The sequence below is a fragment of the Platichthys flesus genome, chromosome 14 (assembly GCF_949316205.1).
Source record: "Platichthys flesus chromosome 14, fPlaFle2.1, whole genome shotgun sequence".
NCBI classification, from domain to species: domain Eukaryota; kingdom Metazoa; phylum Chordata; class Actinopteri; order Pleuronectiformes; family Pleuronectidae; genus Platichthys; species Platichthys flesus.
In genome coordinates, this window is record NC_084958.1 from 16,329,313 (window position 1) to 16,352,514 (window position 23,202).

The following is a 23,202-nucleotide window of genomic DNA, read 5'->3' on the forward strand; positions in this document are numbered from 1 at the left end:
CTAGCCTCCAACAATCTTCCTACAATATGTTCTTTATCTGCTTGTGGTTCCTCTCAGCACAGTTAGCAAGCTGCTCTCATGGTCCTGAATTTCACACAAAGCCTCATCGAGATGCCCTCTGTCTTTTATCAAGTGCATGACTGCGCCCTGGTGTTAACACAGGAGGAGTGCAGTTGTGTGAGCAGCTGAACATAGAACTAAAAGTAAAAGCATTCTTTCACAATAAATAATGTTTTTGCTGTTCTTTCAGGGATTTAAGAATTTGTAGCAGAACCCAAGAAGGTGACATCCAAAAGAAACAGATATACAATTTGAAATAATGTGGAACCATTGATTTAATTTGTTGCCATTTTTCCCCAAATTTAGCCACCATTTACTATGTAAATTTGAAAACAAAAAAAATAAATTCATAAATAAGAAATATAAAAATTTAAATTAAATTAATTTAATGTTCTTTTTCACCAATTTCAAATTTTCTGCAAATTTTGGTAGGAATTTCAGCATGTGTCTGCTTGATCAGTAATAATCAATTGGTGTAGTAGTATTGGTGTCGCAATGTGACATTATATATTCAAACCCTGACAGAGCCATGTATCGTGGACAAATTTACCTTTTACAAATTAAATAAAAGTTTTAAATCTTGAAATAATTATTGGAAGAAAAACCCAAAGCTACCTGGTGAGAATGAAAGCTGTGTGGCAGTGTGAGTGATCAGCGCATCAACACATGATTGGTCAACCCTTGGACAGATGTCACACGCTAGCCAATCAGCCCCGACACCGATGAAACGCCCGCCAATCACATACCCGCTCTCTGCTCATCGCGTAGTGATTCTGGGCGGCAGAGGGTGTGGTGATTCAGCCGGAAAACAGCTTTCTCCTGTGTTTAAAACCGCTCGTTGTTCAACCTGAGGATCATCACTGGTGAGTCCCGCTTCGGTCCCAGTCTGTAGTGCCACTTTAAACCTGTGACGCCATGTGTACGTGTTTCAAAACGAAGCGGCCGGTGTGTGCGCGGGGACGCTCCCCGGGGTCAGGGCATCTGGGAGCTGTCACCGCTCCTCCGCGTCAGCGCCGGGAGGGCAGGAGCCAAATTAGCTTCGCTGCAAGTTGGCGGTTAGCTCGGACGAGATGTCCCAGCCCCCTCGCGAACAACGTCGGGCTCCTTCAAAACCCGCTTCACTCTTTAGCTTTCGCTTTGACGGGCTGCGTGCTATCGTGTCCGCCGGTCGAAGCTAACTCCCCCGGCTGTCATTTCCAACACGGAGCGGAGTTAGCTTCGGTAGCTAGCTCGGGTTTTAAAAGATAACAGTAATTAGCAGCGCTGCTTTCGCGTCTCCCGTTAGCAGCGATGTGAGTGGAGACAGACCGGGACAGGAAGTAGTGACTATTCCTCACCTTGTCGTTTTATCTTTATCCACCCCCATCCCCCCTCCCTTTTCAAATGCCAACGTCAACTTTCCATAAAGGCTTCAAATAAACCACTGTATAAGATGAGCTAAACCAGTTCTCCCAGTTCCTCCCATGTCTATGACTCTCCCTTTATATCCTCCTTTCTATTAGGAATATTTGAACACCATGAGAAGTAAAATGATATTTAAACCTCACACTGACCTCTTAGCTATTCTTTGAATGCTGGGGGGGGGGGGGGGGGGGGTGGATGTGCTGAGTGAAGCTGCCGACCCCCCCTCTTGATAAGCCACCTCAAGAGAGCCACTGGTGAGATATGAATGGAGACAGCACAGCTCTGGCCTTTCCTCTAATGGACTGAGCTCAGCATTAACACACTGTAGTGTAAAACATACATCATCACTTAGGCTGTGCATTACCAGCATGTCCCCCCCCACCCGCCCTCACAGCATTGACTGCAGGTTGCATTAACAAGCAGCTGCTTGCTAGAAGTCCATCTTGTCTGCCTTGTTTCCAGGCCCCTGTTCCCCTGGGTGAGCCTGAGCATGTACTGGCATGAGGAATTCCAGTTTAGAAGAGGTTCAGTAAAAACATACCATTAAATACTTTTAATGATGTCAAAGTTAGACTGATGTCTCGTACGTGCAACCGGTGAGTACGCCAGTGGTTTTATAACGTCTTAATCGGCTGTATACTAAGTATTGGAGATTGATCTACTTTAAGGAGGCTGAAGAAAGTGTCTCAGCATCAAGTAATTAATCCTTTTCCACTTTAAGGTATTAACATCACCAGAAAGCAAACTGTGAGAGAAGGCACTGTTCAGGTGAGGAGACAATAGACACCGTCATGAATCCATCTGTTACCCCACCCCCCGTCACCACATCACAAAGCACGACACAAACAGACCGCTCCTTCAAACCAGTCATTCCTTCATAAAAAAGGAGATACTCATACTTTTGTCCTTTTCTTGTAATGTAACTGCAGATATGTTTTAAATTTGTAGTGGTGATACATTTCTAGATTTTTGTCGAGAGCACCACAGAGGAGAATCTCCCTCTACAGGTTAAGCTGTTGGCCCAGACGACTTTTTGAACATGCATTTGAAACCGGCTGTGAACGCGGCACTTCTGTGGGGACAATTTACGGCCCTTCAGATTGGCACGTGGCAAGTTCATTTCAGTGACAACCTGGTAGAAACTTTTCCACCCAACCTGGCCGCAGCAAACTTATTGCAACAAGCATATAGAGGCCACTGATCTTTGACCATGTCATACTTGTGCTGCTTACCGCCTAAAAAAGGGACGACCCTACTTTCACTTGGTGATGCCAAAACGCAGCAGTTGTCACTTTCCAGTCTGAGTGGGCCTCTAGCATTACTGTAGTGGAAATGTAGTTCTGCATGCATGCTTACTTCTTAGTGGAAATGTGCCTAGTGTCCACTGTATGGCATTTTAATGAGTTTAGTTCTTGGCTGTGTCTTGTGTTTGGCTCTGCAGGAATTTGTGTAAGGAAGGACTAAAGAATACTTTTGACCCGATGAGGTGGTTGCCAATTTTCCTCCAGCAAACTATAGATGAATATTTCGCACTTTGTCCACTGCCTTGATTTATTTCGTATGTTTTCACGTATTTTAATGCAATGTTCAGTGTAAAGTTGAATTTTGTGATCTCACAGTTAAAAGGGCAATCCACAGGGTTTTATGTACACACGCTTTGCTGACATGGCTGATCACAGAAGATGTCAAGATCACTTTTTAAGCTTCTGCTAGGCAGATAAAGAAAATCATGCTAAATAACAACAAAAACAAAGAGTACATTGTTTTGTAAATTGTTTGATTTATCATCAGAATATTTTTGTTATAGATCAGGGTAAATTAAAGTCGGCTTGTGTACGTTTGTAAATTCTTGATCAAAATGTGATGCCAGTTTTGGCCTCATGATGGCACTAGAGTTTTAGCAGAGTACCCAGCTTGCTGATCAAGAGTAGTGAGTATTTTACATCTTTTAGCTCCTTTGAAAAGCAGAAAGTAACAGAAATTGAAACATCATCCATTATATTGAGAGAAAAAATGAATAATATTTGGTATTGTAATTTACAGTATGGAAGGGTTTAAATCAGCTTCTAGCAAAAGATGAAAATAAACTGTGTTTGTCCCCGGTTGGACTCTTAACGCCAAAAAAAACTAAAAAACACTTCTGACTCATGAAAAACTTAGAGCAATACTGGGCAAAATCTGAGTTGACCTTTGGACTGACAGATGCTCTATGGATAGTTGTATCGATCTTAAAATGTACGCCCCCTCTCTATCTATGTTAACATTAAAACAAACACTGATATAGGATGGTAGGCATTCTCTTTCAGTTAAAGAAACAGTACAATGGAAAATAAGTCATGACAGGAAACAAATCAAGGCAGTAACAGAATAGTAGAACTGTTTTACTTCTGAATGAACACTTCTGCTAAAACATATTGTATCAGGCCATATGAATGGCTGGACATACTTGCATAAAATTCCTGTATAAACATGATAGCTGTGCTGTATTAGTTGGTGTTTTCGTCCAGTGCTGTTAACAGAGCTGTGACATCAATCCATTGTCCATCATGGCTGTCACTGTGAACTGCTGGTTTTCTTATAGCTGCTTCTTATCCTTGATTACTAACCATGTGCATATCACGTGTCACATTATATGTCATTCAAATGCAGTAAAAATTGTATTCTGCTGAAAATGTATGTTTATGTACTATCCAAGTTATGTGTGATACGTGTGACACGGAAATGTTCTATGTCCTATTGAGAATAGTTTCTCAGCAGTGTCACACACATACAACTCGCTCAAAAACAAAAAGCAGTTAAAAAACCACAGATCTGACAACAAAAACTAGGAAAATCTTAAAGCAACAAGGGGGCGGTCATCATTGAACTTTGCTATACTTTTCTAATTTTATTTTTTAATTTGAGAAGCTGGAACCAAGTTCTTTGTGAAAAATGACGAACTATTAATCAGTCGTAAGAATTGACTGACTATTGCTGTAGCACTTGCACTTTCAGGCTTTTAATATAATATAAACCTAGTGTTCAATTAATGTGTTGTTATGGTGATAACCTTTTTTTTACTGATTGATTAACACTTTACTTGAACTCCCTTAATGAAGCATTTAAAAGCCGCATATAAACACTTAATAAATGATTAATTCTTTGCAATCCACTCATATCTCCAGCTGAAATAAAAGATAATGTTTTCAATTATTTGTTTTAATATTTTTTAGAAAAGCAGATGAAAAACGCACTATTAAAGGTCTTGTATAGTGTTGTATATACTAGTAAAAAAATATTTTCTTTGACACATAATTCAACAAACCTTTAATCAAAGAAATGATCAGCAGATGAATCAATAATAAAACTAATATTTACTGCCCATATTAGATTATAGTGTCATCCAAACGTTTATTAAATGTTTATATCCTTCTAAATGCCAAGTAGGGGCTTTTTAAAGGGAAGTGGTATCATTGATTCATATGGTTAGTAATCAAAACGGCTTTATATCACATACCATGTGTGTGTGTGTCATCATTTTCATCAGCACCACTTTATCCTCTCAGGACCTGCCTGCTTGTTTTTTTATATGCAGTATATGTAGTGTAAACTAGATGTTTGATTATCATCTAATCATCTGTGGGTGAAACTGGGTGGGCTGCATTTTCCTTTTTGATCAAATCCCTCCTCCCACATTGTCATTGTCCCCTGAGCATCTGCTGAGCGGCTCAAACGCAGAATCAAAAGCAAAAAGCATCCGGCATTGATCTGATCTGATGATGCTATTTTAGCACGCGCACTCTCGAGCGATCAATGTGATTTGGAGCAGTGAAATAGCCAGGCCCCCCCCCCCCCCCCCCCCCAATAGGGAAGAGGCAGCCATGCCCAGCGGTCACGTGGTGCACGGTGCAGCGACGTCACACGGGCAGAGATTTGTGAAGAATAAGCAGAGACAGAGAGAGAGAGAGCGAGAGATCCGGAGGTGCGGCACTTTCTTTAGCATTTGCATCGTTCCTGTTGTTGTTATTTATTTTTCCCTCCGGCCAGACAGAGAACAGAGTTTTCTGTTCCACACGTTAGAGACCCAAATGCCCGGTCCCACCCAAGCCCTTTCCCCAAATGGAGAGAATAACAACGACTTCGTCCCGGACAACGGAACCAACATCATTCCTTACAGGAAAAATACGGTGCGGGGAGAGCGCGCCTACAGGTAAATCCGTGTAATGCCGCAGTCGTTTTGTAATGTTAGAAGACAAAGATATGTAAGATCATATAAAAAAAGAGACAAGACACTGGTGCAGACTGTAGCCTGCATGCTGGCCTCTTCCTCCTCCTCTTCCTCCTCCTCCTCCTCTTCGACGTGTGTCGGTTTGAGCCTCGCACTCATCCGCTCCTCTTCCCCCGTTGTCTCCTCTCATGTTAGCCCTGACACCATGGCGTAAACCGCTCTCAGGTCAGAGCCCCTCTCTGCTGGTGGGGGGCTGGTCGCCGGCAGCTTGTGTAGTCGTTGCCGGGTGTAACGGTGTGTGTTTGTGTGTGTGCGTGTGTTTGCACAGGCAGATTTCTGCTGGACTGGATTGAAACGCTGTCGCTTGTCAAATGACAGGACAGCGACAGACGCCCCTTCTGCTGCTGCTGCTGCTGGAAGATTCCCATCGTGACATGACACCCCACAGCCACATTGAACCACCTTCATAACGCTGGTGTGGGTTTAACGTGATGATTTCAAGGGTAAACCCCTCTTTACCTGCCACTCAAGCCTGGATCCACCCTCCTCCCTGTTTGGATCCAGACAGCAGCCCTGCCCTGGTGGCTATCCCTGCCCCAGCTAACAAAGCATGCTAGCAGCAGCAGAAGCAGCAGCAGCAATAGCACATACAGTACATCCGCTTTGTTGACATGGGATCCTCTGGCCCAGTTTTCCTTCCTTCCCTCTCTGGGAATCAGTGAGCCGGGCCTCAGCTCCTGCACTGCTGCCAGAGCCACTTTTTTTTTAATGATGATGGGAGGGTTATTATTATCATCCTGCACATACCCTGGTGTCTGCTAGTGGGGCACGATGATTTAGCAAGATTTAATGCCATATTAGTGGCTGCCATAATCCAATAAGAAGGGTGTTTTTAATGCAGCTGTCCTTCTGCTGCCTTTCAGAGAAGTAGGCTGAAATCAGTCCCAGCTAAATCTTCATTTTGAGAGAGGATCTGAGGAGGACTGCACTCTGTTTTCATTTGTATGCTGGATATTGCTGATTTCTACTTTATTGTACACTCATTTAGAAGGTTCCCCCAGTTAAAACCATCGAAGTCTTAAGAAATCCTAACACATTGAAGGTTATAATGTCCATTTCTTGTTTCAAAGAGGCGTTAGTGCAGCTTTGGTGGAACATATGTGAACCCTGCTTCATACTAGGGTTGCATCTAACATTCATGATTGATTCATCTGCCAAATTGTTTTGATTATGAAAAGTAAAATTACATTACATTCACTATTTCTTAGACCCGAGGGCAATTTCCTTTGAATGCTTTTTTTGTCTGAGACAACAGTCCCAGCAACCCAGAGATTTAATTTACTGTCATGTGTGAGTAAGTTATCAAAAGAAATGTCTATTAATGTCCTGTCGATTGTATAACCATTGCATCTCTAAATTCCCAAGAGGGGATCTAGAATAGCCTCATTGATAAATTGACACAATAATATCAAAACCTGTGTGTTTAACACAATTAAGTTGATCAGCTCCATAAACTACAGATTCAGCACCTGTGAATCAACATCTTTCCAAAACAGATTCAACTAAAACGTAATACTAAAACATTCTTGTAGGAGGATTTATTGCAGGTCTTCTGTATTTGACCTTATAACCTTTAACTAGGTGTAACTCATTATCTGGGATGGAACCTGTTGTTAATATGGTCAAACTATTACTGAATGGGCTTTAAAGTCATTTTGTTTTGCAGTTAAAAAAACTAAAGACACACAACCTGTTAACGAAGCATTTTTCTCAGCATGATCAAGGAAATTGTGAAGAATTGTTAAGAAGTTAATTATCAATACATGCCTGGGAGATCAACAGTATACTTGGGCTGGTTGCTAAGATTTACCCTAAAGTGTGTGACTCGCTGGAAATTCTGGTACTAAGAAGGTTGTTTCAGTGTTTTGTTGCCAGTTTGTTTAAGTGCTTAATCTGTAGCTTAAGGATTAAAGTTTGCCAGAAGACCCCAAAAGCCACAGCTTTGCCAGTTGACAAAATCTCACCATCTAACCAGACTTTGCAACAGATTTTTATTTTACCTAGTTGGTCAAATCAAATCAAAGGATACAGAAGCAAATATGAACGCAACGCACAGGGACTGCTACAGCCCAGATATATATAACTTAAACTTATGTTTAAAAATGTCTAAAAATGTTATCGGTATAATATATATTGTATATATTATACCAATAACATTTTGAGCATTTTCCAATTACATGCCTAATTCAGTTCTAGTAGTCCAATATTATGGTTTTAAGGTACAACGTTGTTCTAACTGTTCCCTTTACTACATAATTGTTGGCCCTATTTTAATAATGTATGATGCTGTGCTCGGTGAGGGGACTTGGAGACGATGGGGATACGTTCAAAGAGTGGATACTGGTTCTCTGACATGCAGGAGTGAGGGGCCCGCTGTTATAGGAGCCCTTACTTCAGTTTGGACCCTGGGCTTCTTTGTGGGTCGGTCTGGCCATGTTGATAAATGCTAACGATCATATGATACAGTTTTACTGTGTGGCTTCCAGTGTCCAAGGGTAAAGTTAGAATTTAATCAAATTATCCCTGAATGTGATTTGTTATGATTCGTAAGTTGTTTTGTGTAAAAATCATTTCATAGTCGTTGCTCTTTCTATATTCTCCTGTATGTTTGTATTTGTTAAGGTCCTCCCTGTTATTGCATTGCTCTTGTTTCTTAGTGTTATCGTCTTTCTGTTTGCAGCTGGGGGATGGCGGTCAACGTATATTCTACCTCAATAACCCAGGAGACTATGAGCAGGCATGACATCACTGCCTGGGTTAACGATATTCTCTGCCTAAACTATACGAAAGTGGAGCAGCTCTCCTCAGGTGAGAACCAAATGACAAACCTTCTCTCTCTGCTCTCTCTCTTTATCTAATCTTCTTCTCCCTCTCCTGGCGGTGCATGTTTTCAAAGAGGCTGTTTGAGATGGGGAACATGTTTGGGAGATTACATCTTCCGGGTTCAAATAGTCTATAAACTGGCAGTTACAGCAACTTGTGGCAACATGCTCACCTCTCCCTGGCAGAGCGTCTCCTAAAAATAAACATGTAGCCCTTCCGTGTTCTCCTGCTGTGACCATGTAATCCACTTTGAGTCCCTCTCTGTAAACAGAGACTTACACACTAACACTGCTTTAGGTGTAGGATCCTTTTTATTAATATAGATGACTTCCTCTGTGCTCTCTAGATTTACTTTATAGATTTCAGTTTGCCTAAAATCAGGTTGAGCTGGTGCCCTGTTCTTTTTCAAATGGACAAAAGTCTAAATAGGCTTCAGTTAATATTAGCCGTGCTACCAAGAACATGCATTAATAGTTTTCTTTTTAAGGAAACAAGGTCAACCGAGAGCCCAGAAAACGCTCCCAGGCTCTTTGTTATTCCAGGGGATTTTTGTCAGACAGATTTGTTAAATCCTAGCCTGTAGCTGAAGTTTACTGTGGCTCATACACTCAACTAACATTTGATTACATCTTTAGGAGCTGCTTATTGCGGGTTCATGGATCTGCTCTTCCCTGGCTGCATCAGTCTAAAGAAAGTGAAGTTCCAGGCTAAATTGGAGCATGAGTACATTCACAATTTTAAACTGCTGCAGGCATCCTTCAAAAGGATGAATGTGGACAAGGTGGGTCTCATGAACTTTACATCAATCCTGTTCCAGTTGTGTGCCAAATTATCTATACAACTTACTGTTCCACAAAATATGTGTTTAAATTTACATTTCAACTCCGCCTGACCTTCTTTTCCTGCCTTCGTCCTCGATTCAGATTATTCCTGTGGAGAAACTGGTCAAGGGCAGATTTCAGGACAATCTGGATTTCATCCAGTGGTTTAAGAAGTTCTTTGATGCCAATTACGACGGTAAAGAGTACGACCCCGTGGCAGCCCGACAGGGTCAGGATGCCATTCCCCCGCCTGACCCCGGTGAGCAGATCTTTAACCTGCCAAAGAAGTCCCTCCATGCAGCCAGCTCCCCCACCGCAGGTGAGCTTCAAGTTTACAAATGGTCACGTTAATTATCCCGGTTTTTCATTTGCAAATATTTATTTTGACGCACTGTTCTGAAACAACACTCTCACATGTTTTTGTTTTTTGTGCCTGGCCTGAGATGGGAACACTTTTATGTAAAAAGCTGTAACAGTTTCCAGATTCTTGGACAGGAAATTACATAATTTCTTTTTTTTTTTAATTTAGGGGGTTGGTCAAGAAATTATAGCAACTGCTTGTCTGTCCCTGAGTAATAAATGTTTAATTTGCTTGTAGGAGCATCAAGGTCAACCTCCACAACCCCCAAGTCCTCAACACCGACATCCCGACCCTCTTCAGCAAAGAAGATCCCTGTAACAACTGCAACTCCTGCCAAAGGGGAGAAAGACCTGGAAGCGCAGGTCACACATCTTACAGAGCAGGTTTGTTATAATTTCTGGTAGTTGGATCGGAAGGGGTCTAATTTGATTATCTTTGTGAAACTCTTTTCTCCACATTGCTCACATGTCTTTTTTCAGCACCGTTTGTCGCTGTGATTAAACCACAAGGATGGCCTCTGTCAGGGGTGATTAGAGGGATGGTGTGGTTTCATACTTTCATATTTTCATATACGTGACTGAGTGGGACGGAATTGTGGAAACAATTTCGACACCTCCACTTTCTGCTTTTGAAATAGGCTCACAAAGCAGATGTTTAACACAAACAGGAAATACTTCAATCTGTAAATACATTCTACATTTATTTGGGGCTTATTTATCTATCACATCAGTTTGGCCTCTTTTTTCCAATCTATTCTTTCACTATTTCTAGCTTCTTCCCAACGTATGATAATAATAGGTCTGAATGCCTAACTTGTGTTATGGGCTCAATAATGTGTTGTCTGACCTCGATCTGAATGACTGAATAACCACTTTATAAGCTGTATTAGGCATGCAGTCTTTTCATACTTGATCCGTTGGTGCAGCAACAAGTAACAACGATGAACTAATTGTTTAAATGCCTCTGTGTCTGTTTGTTGGCCTGAAAAAATTGAGGAAGCAGAGGAAATTGAAAGTAAATATATTGTGTAATTTTAATAAAATTGTGCATTGGCATCTTTGCTAGATGATAATGGCTTTAAAAACATTAACAACAAAAAAGAAAAGAAAAAACTGATCTCAGGTCACATTCACTGACATTCCCTTACTCGCCCGCTCACAGCTCTTCTGCGAGCTGTAATTCAACAGCTTGAGTGGTTTGGCAAAGAAGAACAGGGGGAAAAAAGATATAGCTCTTTAAAAATCTATATAGAACCCTGACAGAATATAGATAGGATATAATTGCTTTGAAAAGTACTTTGCATCTGCAGTTAACATTAAACAGCACTTATAGACACACTTTAGGCATCAAATTATTTGAAAGCTCAATCCACCCCTATGAAGGACTCTGTCTTTGGCTACCTAACAAATAATATAGGGTTTAACAATTTATCCTGGTGTCTGCACAGGTGTAAAATATCATATAAGAGATTTCCAACATGAGCTATAATGTTCTCAAGTCCAAACTCTCTCAGAACCATTGCTTCTTTCCACAGCATCATAACAATGACATCTCACAGCATTCATCTTGAAGGGGTGTATAATAATACTCATAGTATATTATTATACATTTTGCAGATGTGACAATACCCAATGATCAAACCAGGATGAAATTGAGCTGAAGCTTTTCAGTCTAATCAGTCGCCAGTAGAAAAACATAAAGTATTGAGTATATATTGACACGAAGAAATGTCCCTACCGTTGTGAAGCTGTAACCAGCTGATATGCAGCATTTTACTTGACCCATGTAGCTAAAAATATTGACAGGGCAGCCGCCCATAGGATAATCACCAAGTAAAGTTGCTGTTTCATCATGGTTCAAGACTGCTCTGGCTAAATACGATTTGCATACTTTAGACAACTTGTATAAGTTATTCAATGTCCATTGTGTCAATAAGTTACACAATGTTTAAATCTAATTTAGTTCCTTCAACGTGCATCAGTTTGTGAGAGTGAATAAAGAATCAGTTCATTCAAAGCGGTGTGTGTCTCTGCTCTGGGGATTGTCCAGTCGGTCTTGTGACTGTCTGCTATCTACTGACTGTGACATATGGTGTCTCCTTACCAAAGTTCATGCAGTATTGTGTGTTTTGATATTGAAGCTAAAAATAATCATGTGAATTTTGTTTATTGTAGGTGGATACATTAAAGTCGGCACTGGAAGGAGTGGAGAAGGAGAGGGACTACTACTTCAGCAAGCTGCGAGAGGTGGAGCTCTTGTGCCAGGAACATGGTGAAGAAAACGCCCCATTTGTTGATCGGCTAATGGAAGTTCTTTACGCCTCAGACGACCAGGTCAGTCTGTGACTTCAAACTGATTTAAACACGATTTAGGATTAATTTTCTCTCCAGTTAAGTTTGTTTTTGCACCACTGCTCACAAGTGAAATGTGTGAGGTCAAATCTTCCTGGTGGGAAAATCAAGTGAAAGTTATTGTGTGGTTGAAAGAGACAAGAACACACTGTGTGTGTGTGATCACATGTGTTTGCCTCAAACTGTACTCAATGTCTGTGTCCCTCCCCCTTTTATATTTTAGGAAAGAGTGGAGCTGGCTGAGGGTGACGGACAGGAAGAGGAACAGCAAGCCCTCGAGGAGGCACCAAATGATCAGCAGGAGGAACAGGATGAATACTGACACCCATCACCCCTCGCTGCAGTTACACCCCTCTTTTTAAATATGTGAGAACTGTTATAAGGATTTTTTATTTTTCCTCATGGTTTATTTTTTGTTCTCTCCAAGACTGAGCACATGAAGCAACCTCCTGAATAGAAGCACCATCACATTTTTTTGTATCTCTCTTCTCACTGTTTAATGTTTTTGTGACTTTTGGTGAACTGCTGTGGCAGGTTTGTGGAGACCACCTCTGCCAGCAGACACGCTCAGACCATCACAGAAGTTTCCGAGGACTGTGTGGATGGAAAATTAATTTCTAATCGTGCGGTAGATGTGATGAAATGCTGAAGTTTACACAGGTACCAGTTACCTGTCAGTGCAAGTGTTAACTTCCCAGCTTCTGTCCTTTCATTTTATTTTTTTCTTATTTTGCATATCGACAATATTATTCACAAGAATGCAATAAGCCAGGCCCTGAAAGGGCTCGTAGTAGCTCTTATTTAACCTCCTTCCACATGTTGCACTGACATTTGACTCTGTATTGGACAATCTGTCCATAGACCCTCACCATATTTATTATTGTAAAGCCTTAGGCATAGTGCAAGATTCAGAATTGCATCCTCGTGAAGGAGGACCATACAGTTGATGAATTGTGAATATAATGTAGCATAATGCCAACTTATGTCTGTTTGACAGCTATCCTTGCAAATTCCAACATTTCAGATAATCAGTGTGCTCCACAGTGTAAATCACACCTCAAAAGGTAGAACGATTACTGAGGACGAGTCCTGCTACAATTCAGCATTTTTATTTTTAAAGCCTCAGTTGGAGCCTGTGGACTGTTACGATTTCAGCTGTTTGTTTCAGACTTTTGTTTTTAACCACAGGTCTTAGGGAGATGAGTCAGTTCACTGAGTTATTTGCCGTACTATATTCCAGTAAGAACATTGTATACCCTTTCTTAATATTGCATTTACTAATATTGAACTGGGCAGTGCACCATAATGCTTTAGTCATTTATTATTGTGTAAATGAAAAAGGAATGTAAACTTGTACTGTCAATAATTAATGACTGGTAAATGTTTTTTTTTCATGTCCCACTCATTATGCATTCCCCAAAAAACGTGTTGCATGTTTGCATTTTATTTGTGAATAACTTGACCTGCTTTTTACATATTTAATAAAAAACGTTAAGTGAGCTTTTGTATGTTTACCTGCTATTTGAAAGATGTTGAGATTCGGATGGATTTGCTGTAATAAAATTGCGTTTTGAGTCCACATAAGGGTTGTCATGTCATGGCCGAGTCGGGTTTATTAAAACCGAAATTATTTTACTAATAATCAATGTTTGACACATCAAAACTTAGGTGGAATTTATTGTTCCAGATAAAATCCCAACTAGAGAACAAAGAAGTAAATTGCAGCAGTGAAAGTACCCGTGTACATTTACTCAATTGCCTTCTTTGAATTATTTATAAATTATGATTTATACTCAACTACTTTTAAAAGATAAAATTTGTCCTTTCCTTTTCACTCCATTATATTTTTATCATAGCAGCATTTTGACAATAGCATTGAGCATAGCTCATTTTATAATAAAACATGTTACAGATTAACATACTAAAGATTGTTTCTACTAGCTCAACATTAAGTATTTTACAGTAATATTCTGCTTAAAATATACTAAATCAATAACTAACAATATAACCTTCTTTATAAGTAAACACTTAACTTCTCCACTTCAATTTTGAATGCACGACATTTGAAGAAGATGGATAAAGAGTCCAAATTAAAAACAAACAGTAAACTACCTGAACGTGTTCGGTTATTAACTCTGGAAATAGGCCTTTACTTTGAATGGGAAGCTGATGAACGGAGCCGCCCGCCTCCGGTCCACGTTGTTGAATAATCAAACACACCCCTCCTCCGAATTGAGCAACCGCTGCCAGCCTCTTTCTTCACCTCGGGTTGTTTTATTTAAGACCTAGTTAAAGAAGCAAAGCACCGGCGGAGCGACCCCCCGCAGCGATGTGATGGTGAACCTGTCTTTTATCTGACGTGTGAACGGCAGCAGCGGACTCTTCTTCACTTTCAGTCGCCATGTCTTCCAGAAAAGTGAGTAACCTGCCTGCTAGCGTTAGCTTTAGCAGCAACTTAACCTGCTAACCTCAGGGGCTAGTTAGCTTTAGCCGCTGCCCTCCCACAGCTGAGTGGAGTTAACTTGTCAGATATGAATTGTTGAATATATATTTTAATCACTGAAATAAGACCAGGGCACAGATTGTGTTTGCATTCCATTTGTTGTCAGTGAACCCGGTGAGATGACCCGCCTCAGGCAGCAGGAAGGCTAACTTCTGAGCAGCTGAATAACTTCCTTTAAGTCTGATACATGTTTTCACCTTCTCCATCTCCATCATGTCCTTGTCTCTTCTTCGTAGCGGAGAAGGTTCTCCAGGGATCTGCAGTGCGTGTCCTTCCCGGATGATGCGTCTGGACACGGTGTCCAGGGAGAGAGGAGAGAGCCACCGTCCCTCTCATCCGTGTCCTCGGCCAAGAGCTGGGACAAGTGTGGAGACAGTTTCCTGGACTCTCCGGGGATTGAGGTTCATACAGTCTTATGGATTTAAGTGTATCTGCAGCTTTTTAAAAGTATTGTAAAGTACAGTATTTAGGTCTTTCTTTGTAAGTTTTCAGAGGATAATAAAAAGTCGTAAATCTTATGTTCAAAGGTACAGACTTTTCTTTTTGCCTGCTGTGCATGAGAACATTATACACACACCTGGGAGACATAATGGAAATGTTTTAGCTTTAGCTTTTTGGGGTTGTTTCACCTATTTATCAGTTTTCTGGTGTCCATCTGGGTTCATTGTGTTTGTCTGTGGGTAGAGATGAATAAAACCCCCTCAACTTCTCCTATACTTAACCACAAATTATGTTACCAGTCTCCTTTTTGTAGTGGTTTGTCTTTTTGAGTATTTCCTGTCTTTTAAAGGCATGGAAGCGAAATCTGTGACTCTTAATCTACCTAATACAGTGGCCCTTGGCCATAATCAATGAAAGAGATGAGGTCACGTCAATTGATTCAGCACATTATTAGTACGGATCATGACATAGAGCTATGAAGTATAGACATATGGTGCAAAATGTCAGCAATTTGACCGCAAGAAATATTTTTGACTATTTTTGACATTTGATATTTAATTGATATATTTTCGTTTGTTGTTCCAGAACCTCAAGTCTTCAGGAAGAAAACTGTCGACCATAAGAAAGTTGGCACAGAAGAACCCTGCTTTAGGTAATTTCTTGTTCTCTCTATTTTATTCATTCGACACAGCAGTGATTAGGACAATAAAGTGTGTTACATTTTTATTATCATTTGTTTTATAGTTTTATGTTTTTACACTTCATTTGACACTGTTTAAGTACAATAGACTTTTAAATGTTAAATGGTTGGCTCCTTTTGGTTAATAAAAAAGTAGGATTTGAAGAAAATGTACATTTCTCCGTAAGGGAACAAATAACAAAATATGTTGGTATCTGCAATGAAAATTTTATATTAAATTGACACAAGTATTTAAAAAAATCTGTATATCTCTTAGTTTATGACTTTGATATAACCCCCTTATGTATGTGTTTGCCTAGTGCAGACCAATGCCGGTCACTGTATTGAGGACCCAGTGCACATTGCGTGGAGCTCCAGTGACGGTGAACAATCTGACGATGACACCCAGAAGCAACCATGTCCTCAAAGACCAGGGAGATCTATGGCTCCCGTTCGGTCCTACACCAGAGAACTGTGCATGCTCAGCACTGATAAAGGTAATGTAACCGAATCACAAGGTCCTGGACGTAATGGCTTGTTTTAGGCTGAACTCTACACCAGGTCTGGTTTAACCTTCTGAGTTTGGAAACTCATTCCAGACATTAGGCAGGCTGTCAGAGCCACTACTACACAACACCTCTAGGTGTTGGTAATGTGTGATGTTGCCTTTGGACAGAGCCAGGTGACCTAGTTCCTCATTTCTGGTCTTTGTGTAGTGCTAGTAAATCTGTGTTTGTTAGAAAGCAGGTAAGTTGATAGTTCAGAGAATGTGAACAATTTGTTAAACTAAAAGTCTTCACATTAGCTTTGTTCCTGAGTTTTCTCACTTGTTATGCGGTTGATTGTCATCCTGTTCTTTTCGTCTTTCTTCTCTTCAGACGAGTTCCCTGCCATAGACACAGACAGCGACCTGGCTGAGTCTGAGGAACATGTAGAGAAGGACAGCAGGCAACAAATCTCTGACTGTGAATCAGAGTCACTCGAACAACAGCCACCAGATTTACTGCCCAAACCAACAAACGTTAGTGAACTACACTTTCTCAGATTGTGGAAGTAAAGGAACAAAGACATTTTCTGGTGTCTCAATGTTGTCATTTGTATTTAAGGACACTAGGTGGGGCCATACCCTGTATTAAGCGCTATGTAGCTACTTGTCTTTCTCTCTAACTGATTTATGGTATTTCAAATTTAAAAGTGCATGTAGTCATCTACAGGGTGCAAGTGTGTCAGTACTTTTCACAGAGTCCAGAGACACACCACATCATACTCTGTTTACTATATGCATTAAACCTATTGACTTTTATTTTTTAACTTTAACTTAGACAGCATTAAAGACAGACTCATGCTCTTGCCTTGTAAAATGTAAAATTATATTTAAGTTATTGTTTATTTTAAGATTTCATGCAAACAGTTCCCTTGGTGAATTCAGTTTAGCATTAATTTCCCTTTCTCCACTAGATGGAGTATTTCCCTTATTTTTAAATGTCCTCAAATGGCCTGACCCCAGCAGCTGCACTGAGCACTTCCTTCAGTCATGTTCCAAACTGTCAAAGTTCACAATAAGAGGTAGCAGTAAAACGCTGACTGGGTGTGGAGGACAAGCTGCCACTCATTTCCCCCAAAGGAAAGATATCTACACATAGACGGAAGATCTTCTGAAATCGAGATGTGTTAAGAATTAAAGGAAGTAGGAACATTGCCAAGTTTCAACGCAGTTTAACAGAAAAAAAACCTCTTAAATTAATTTAAGATTGTCTCAAGCAAAAAATGTCAATTACTGCTGATTCCAGCTGTGCAGATGTGGGAATTTTTGAATTTTTTTGGTCTTAGTTTACAGTAAATTGAATATTTCTGGGGTCAGGTCGCAATTTTAAACATAAATCAAGGAAGACGGTTATCTCCCATTGTCACTCTTTTCTTTGACAATGCATTTACTATGTATTTTATTTAGGTACAGCGGTTATTTCATTAGTAATGCTGTTATCGTTGGTGCCAATCATTTGTGGGCTTCGCTGCACAAGACTTTGATTGACTTTTCTCCTCGGGAGTTATTCAGGAGCAGTGTTTGTGAAAGGCAGGGCTCTCGCTTGGAGAGAATGTTCAAGGAGTGGTGAAGGTGCTCAGGCCCGAGACCACACGGTACACAGGGCTTGTCACAGCACACATAACAAAGTGTAATGATCGGACGGATGTGGTCGGATGACTGTCGAGATTGTGCTTCTTTCAAAGTGTCATTGAAAAAGATAGTTCTGGTTTAAGAAAACATCTGACTCATCACAGTGTGGTTTACTGTACCCGCAAGTCAATCAATCACGCTTTCAAACAAATGGTGAATTTAAGCAACGACCATGTTTTGACAGTGCACTCGAGTTTGCAGGCTGTTTGTGGAGAGGAAGCCTGTTGACAGATTAACATCACTCCTGCAGACCCAGCTACTTCCTTTTGTCGTAGTCTATTTGCTGCTATCAGCTCTGCTGTCACATACGATTTTAAATCACCTAACAGGACGCTGGAGGTCAGAGGCCCACGAGAAAGACAGACTAAATTTCTCAGATACTGAAATTAATGCATGTGCAACAGGTTGATTAGAGCATATTTAGTTGAATAAGCCTTTAGCTATGTAGCAGGTGGATTTATTATGTGTTTTATTATATTAATTCCATTAGAACATCAGGATGTAGAGACCTAGATTTACTTTTGCTTCTATACAGCCAACTGTAAATCAAACCGGATCTAGCTGGATGGAGAGGGGGAAGAATTGCAATCCAAGTCAGAGTTTATTGCTCCAGATAAATGCATGGCTGACTCACTTGACATATGTCTGCCAGATTTCTGCTTTATTGTGATAGCACTGGGAGTGTATAGGCGGAGCTCTGAGGCCCCCTTCCCAAACGAAACGTGTTGCTGAGTCCCTTCGAGTCCCTTAAGAACAAGCCTCCACCACCACAGCAGCTTCTCCCTAGATCAGGGCTGTACCGACGGAGACTATAAACATAGTTTTACTACTGTTTGTTCAGGAAAACATGCGAGTGCATGAAGCTGCTAGGAGCAGAGCACTCACAATGCTTTCAGTGCCGGGTGAAAACATTTTTGAGCCTTGGCCAGGGACATAGTGTTCCTTTCTCTCTGTGGCTGGGTTAGAGTGTGACGTCTGCTGGCACTCTGCCTAGCAGGGTCAAGTTGAGTCAAATAAGAGAGCATGTTGGCTGACAGAGCCTGGTATGCTGGTCTTGTCAGCACATGACAGGAACTCAGGTTTCTCATGGATTTTTCCATGAGAGCTGGTTCTCTCCGGTGCAGCGAGCTGTGATGCAGCAAAAAAGATTGTTTTGTTACCATATCTTGTTTATCAGTCAGCGTGTCAGTGTACCACAACCACCCACATAACTCAGTTTATTGATCTTATTAACTCATCATAAGAGTGCTGAGGACATTTTAAACATTTTATTTTCCCCCTGATTCACAATGTATTTGTCATTCAACACTGAAAATTACATTTTCAAAACTGGGTCAAATTATTACTTTCATTATTATCACTTAATTAATCGCTAATTACTCCTTTTATCCCTAGGTGACAGAGCTTGAGATCTCAGGCTACGTGTCTGATGGAGAAAGTATCAATAACTCGATGACCCCGAGCCGCCTGGACTCCGAGAGCTTTTCTCTCCAAACTGGTGAGGGCAGCAGAAGGTCAGTCGGTGACTGGGTCAGATCCGCTCAGGCAATGCTGCAGACGCCTCAGAAACAGCTTGACCGGCAGTCCAAGACTCCAGAAGACTCGGCTAAAAAGAGAAGAAAGTTCCAAAGGTTTGATTTCCGCACATTAGAGACGTGTAGATCCAACTTTTTCCTCTTGTGACACCAATTTTCATATCTCCGCTCAGGGTCTTTTAATTCTGGATCTAATATTAATTCCCGTAATATTAATTCCCGTTTCCCCAAATTTGAAATATGTATTAACTCATTGGGAAGGTTTTAATATATGATAAAATGAGGTTAGGGATCTTTGTGGGACAAAAAGCCTCTTAGTCTACTTCCTGATAAGGCCTAATGATGATGGAGTAGAACTGTTTAATGACATAATGACACTGTGTCTAATAAAATAGATCAGTCACGTCTGGCCAATATCTAACCTGCTTGATAAAGTCAGAATTACATCCTCTCAGTTCGCCATTATACACACACACATACACATCCTGTGGCCACGTTATTGGCTACACATGTAAAATCTCATGCAATCCAATGCAACTCCTCCACAAACTTTACATTTACAAAGATAATATTTTTCAGGTTTGATTTAATTAGTTTAACTATGTGTTTATTATTCAGGGTGTAGGTTGCAGAGGTGCTGAACTGACCTGCTCATACTGAAACGTGTTTCAAATGTTTTGCTCACCCCATTTACAAAACACAAGGGGGAAAGAATATTAGATACACATTTTCGATACACACACTTCAGCACAACATCCCCACAAACTCTAACCTCTTAGACCTGTGATGTTTTAAACGTTAACTTGGAAGTAATGCCTCTCAAAAAGCTTCAGCAAAGTTTTGTATCAAACATGATAATTTTCATAAACATACAGTTTCTGGCAGGTCTGTGTTGCATAAGGTGGTCGGGGGGGGTGTATATTAAGTGCTTTAGAGAATTGCTTCATAATAGAAGTCGACGTAGTAGAAACGACGTAATCTCGCTGCCAAAGCTGATAGTCAAACTCTGGCTGTGAAGTTTCCCCTCCAGAGCTGTTGATGAAAGGGACACCTGGTGTCACGGTTTGGGTGCTAAATGTCATTCCATCTCCAAGCCCTCTCAATCTGACAGATGACTATCAGTAGTTTTTGACAGCTTCGTGTCTGCATCACAAAATCGTCACTTTCTTTGAAATATACAGCATTGCGTTGTGCAAGTTAATCACATGTGCATCTGTGTGTGTGTCTGTGTCGCACAGCGGAGGTCTTGCTGAGAGGCTGAATCGACTCCAGTGCAGACAGAGGTCAGCTATTAGCTTCTGGAGGCACCAGTCAACTTCTGACACCTCAACAACAACAACAACAACAGGTGATCCACGTTAGAACACACCCACGCGCACTCACACAAACCTGACTAACCATTCAAGTTTAACAATGAACATTGATCTGTGAGTGGGATGAAGCCTTCTCAAAGCAGGTGTGATTTAAAAAAACAACAAAACACACATTATATGGAGAGGCCGCACTGAGGAGGAAGTGCTGGCTGTAGGTCATGAGCTACATCAGTAGGTGACAGGAAACTGCTTACCTAGTTCTTTTTTTTGTTTCTTTCCGTGGTGTACCAAACCACTTGTGCTCTCTTGATCTTTTGAATCTGTTTATAATAGGACACAAGCAGCAGCTTGATTGTGACAGTTGACGGTGGAAAATGAAGACACCCACATGATGCTCCTTAAGAGCTTGTGGTCACTCGATTGGTTTGACGAGTGTGAAGAACAGGTTTATAATGTGGTTTATTGAATTTAATCTGATAAATATTTGTTGTCTCTATTTTTGTATTGAAGATTCCACATTCTGTTTACATTGAGTTTTTGATCCTTTTACATCAGATGCTGTTCTCCAAGAAATGATTACCTCCACCAAGGAGATAATGTTTTCACCAATTAAAAATGCGGGACACGTTTCCACAAAACCTGGTGGAAGGACGTGGTGTTGGTCTTAATGTAACATTGTTAGCTATGGTGTTTTTTGTTTTTTTTTTAAAGAAAAATAGCCGAGATTTTTACCTGGCATCTTCAGAGTGCTAATATTTATGAACAGGTGATATTTGATGTTGATCCGGTTTATGTTTCGGAACAGGGTTGATCTTTATTCGGTTAGAGTATGATAACAAATATTCCTTTCAGCTTCATCAGAGAATTAATACTTTGCCTGCGTTTCAATTGAACAAATTGTTGATCATTTCTTTGTACTCGTGTGAATGTAGTTTTGTGCCTAATCAGACTTTTTCAGATGATTCTCTGGCACATTCCTATTAATCAACACTGCTACCAGCTGGTTAATAATGTTATAGGACAAATGTTTATCTCTGCTGTAGTAATTTTGTTGTGTGTGATGTAATACTAATTGCACATTCACAAGAAGCAGGATTTGTTTACTTTGAGTTATCAGGTCATTATAGGTCAAATGGAGGAATGGTGCACTATCGTTTCGTTCTGGTCTGCTGCCCGACCTTGTTCTGAAGATTTGTAATCTGGGACCTAAATGCACTGAGCACAAATTAAGCCCTCAACAATCGTGTTTGGACAAATTCATGTTAGAACAGAATAGTTCTCTACTGATCCCTTTGATATGATTTGCGCTTTGCATATTAAGATTCCCCCTCCGGCCACTTTCTGAGATTAACATACAGACACTAAACTGCAACGACTGTGAGCTCTCCTGCCTCAGTTTTTCTCTATTCAATGCAATCAAGTATACTCACATAATTTGCATTCAGCCAAGTTACTCTCTTATCTCAATTTGATATATAGCTTCAGGGCATTGTCTTGATTTATCTCTGTTAACTTTATTGTTCGGGCCAAAAGTACACTGTGAGCTGTGGTAAAATTCCAAGCATTTGCACATTCAACCGGTGGAACTAAAATGTTATATCCACCTCAGACTGAGTCAGTTACGGCTTCACAGTTATGCAATGCAAACTGTTCTAATGCTAAAAGTGAATTACTCTCATCATGCATAATGAACCCCACGTAGAGCAAAACTCTGAGAGCATGGGTACGCACGCAATGTAACAGGCACACACTGAACATCTGTGTTGTTGCTGCTCTGCTCTCCAGTGGACAGGCCTGGTGTGCTGGTGCTGGATGTGCTGGAGGTTAAGGAGGACTGCAGCATGCAACTGGTGCACTGTGCACACCATCGGCCTCCTGGAGAGGGCCCCCATCACAGCGACCCCGTCTCTAAGGAGAGAGCTTGTGTGCTGGTGTTATTCAACCGAGAGACTGCCGCCCAGCTGATTCCTGCAGCCGGAGATATCGTCCACATATACCCACCATGGTGAGCGCTAGCAACAAGTTTCACCCTGTAAAGTCCCAGTCGGCTCACTTCACCTGGATGGTTAACCCTGATTGTGCACTTTGATGCATGTGCTGAAACCTGCAGTTCACAAATGAAGAATTTACTTTTCACTGAGACATCTTGTGTTCAGTCGTCAGGTTTTGACTTGTAAATTCAAAATGAATAGAGAGTTAGAAAGAGTACATGCAAATGTACAACACACATTATTAAAAGCAGAATATTTGCATGTCTTGAAATTATTTTAAGAATAATTAACCCAATATACAAGAATTAAATGTAAAGAAGAACCCAAACTAAACAGAATAAACAAAATAAAGTGGCGTTATCCTTCGGGCACAAACTGCCTGAAGACTGATTTTATGAGATAAAGTAAAATTGATAATTTGCTCCCTTTGATTCATCAGCTCTATGTTTCCTATTATTCGTTTGGTTCATAAAAAAA

General features: G+C 40.7%; 2 protein-coding genes across 6 annotated transcripts in view; both read left to right on the top strand.

The window, feature by feature from the left end:
• The first annotated feature begins 821 nt into the window (after positions 1 to 821).
• mapre2 (microtubule-associated protein, RP/EB family, member 2) lies at positions 822 to 13,587 on the top strand. 3 transcript variants are annotated; one of them, XM_062404996.1, is made up of 9 exons: positions 850 to 923; positions 2,186 to 2,232; positions 5,491 to 5,653; positions 8,412 to 8,539; positions 9,190 to 9,335; positions 9,478 to 9,694; positions 9,974 to 10,119; positions 11,911 to 12,069; positions 12,311 to 13,587. In XM_062404996.1, the coding sequence occupies exons 3-9, from the start codon at positions 5,532 to 5,534 to the stop codon at positions 12,407 to 12,409; spliced, it is 1,017 nt and encodes a 338-aa protein (XP_062260980.1). In that variant the 5' UTR covers positions 850 to 923; positions 2,186 to 2,232; positions 5,491 to 5,531; the 3' UTR covers positions 12,410 to 13,587. The 3 variants fall into 3 exon arrangements, with proteins under 3 accessions (XP_062260982.1, XP_062260981.1, XP_062260980.1); XM_062404997.1 differs by lacking the exon at positions 5,491 to 5,653 and having other exon boundaries at positions 836 to 923; XM_062404998.1 differs by lacking the exons at positions 2,186 to 2,232; positions 5,491 to 5,653 and having other exon boundaries at positions 822 to 923.
• Positions 13,588 to 14,302: 715 nt separating this feature from the next.
• Positions 14,303 to 23,202, top strand: part of spidr (scaffold protein involved in DNA repair) — a 30,230-nt gene continuing 21,330 nt past the window's right edge. For 2 of the 3 annotated variants that reach the window (XM_062403900.1, XM_062403901.1), the window contains exons 1-8: positions 14,303 to 14,503; positions 14,827 to 14,991; positions 15,617 to 15,683; positions 16,031 to 16,207; positions 16,589 to 16,731; positions 19,282 to 19,517; positions 20,660 to 20,769; positions 22,520 to 22,739. In XM_062403900.1, coding sequence (XP_062259884.1) covers positions 14,489 to 14,503; positions 14,827 to 14,991; positions 15,617 to 15,683; positions 16,031 to 16,207; positions 16,589 to 16,731; positions 19,282 to 19,517; positions 20,660 to 20,769; positions 22,520 to 22,739 — 1,133 coding nt within the window. In that variant the 5' untranslated portion in view covers positions 14,303 to 14,488. Of the gene's footprint in view, positions 14,504 to 14,826; positions 14,992 to 15,616; positions 15,684 to 16,030; positions 16,208 to 16,588; positions 16,732 to 19,281; positions 19,518 to 20,659; positions 20,770 to 22,519; positions 22,740 to 23,202 lie in introns of those variants that run through there. The other variant, XM_062403902.1, reaches the window with a different exon arrangement.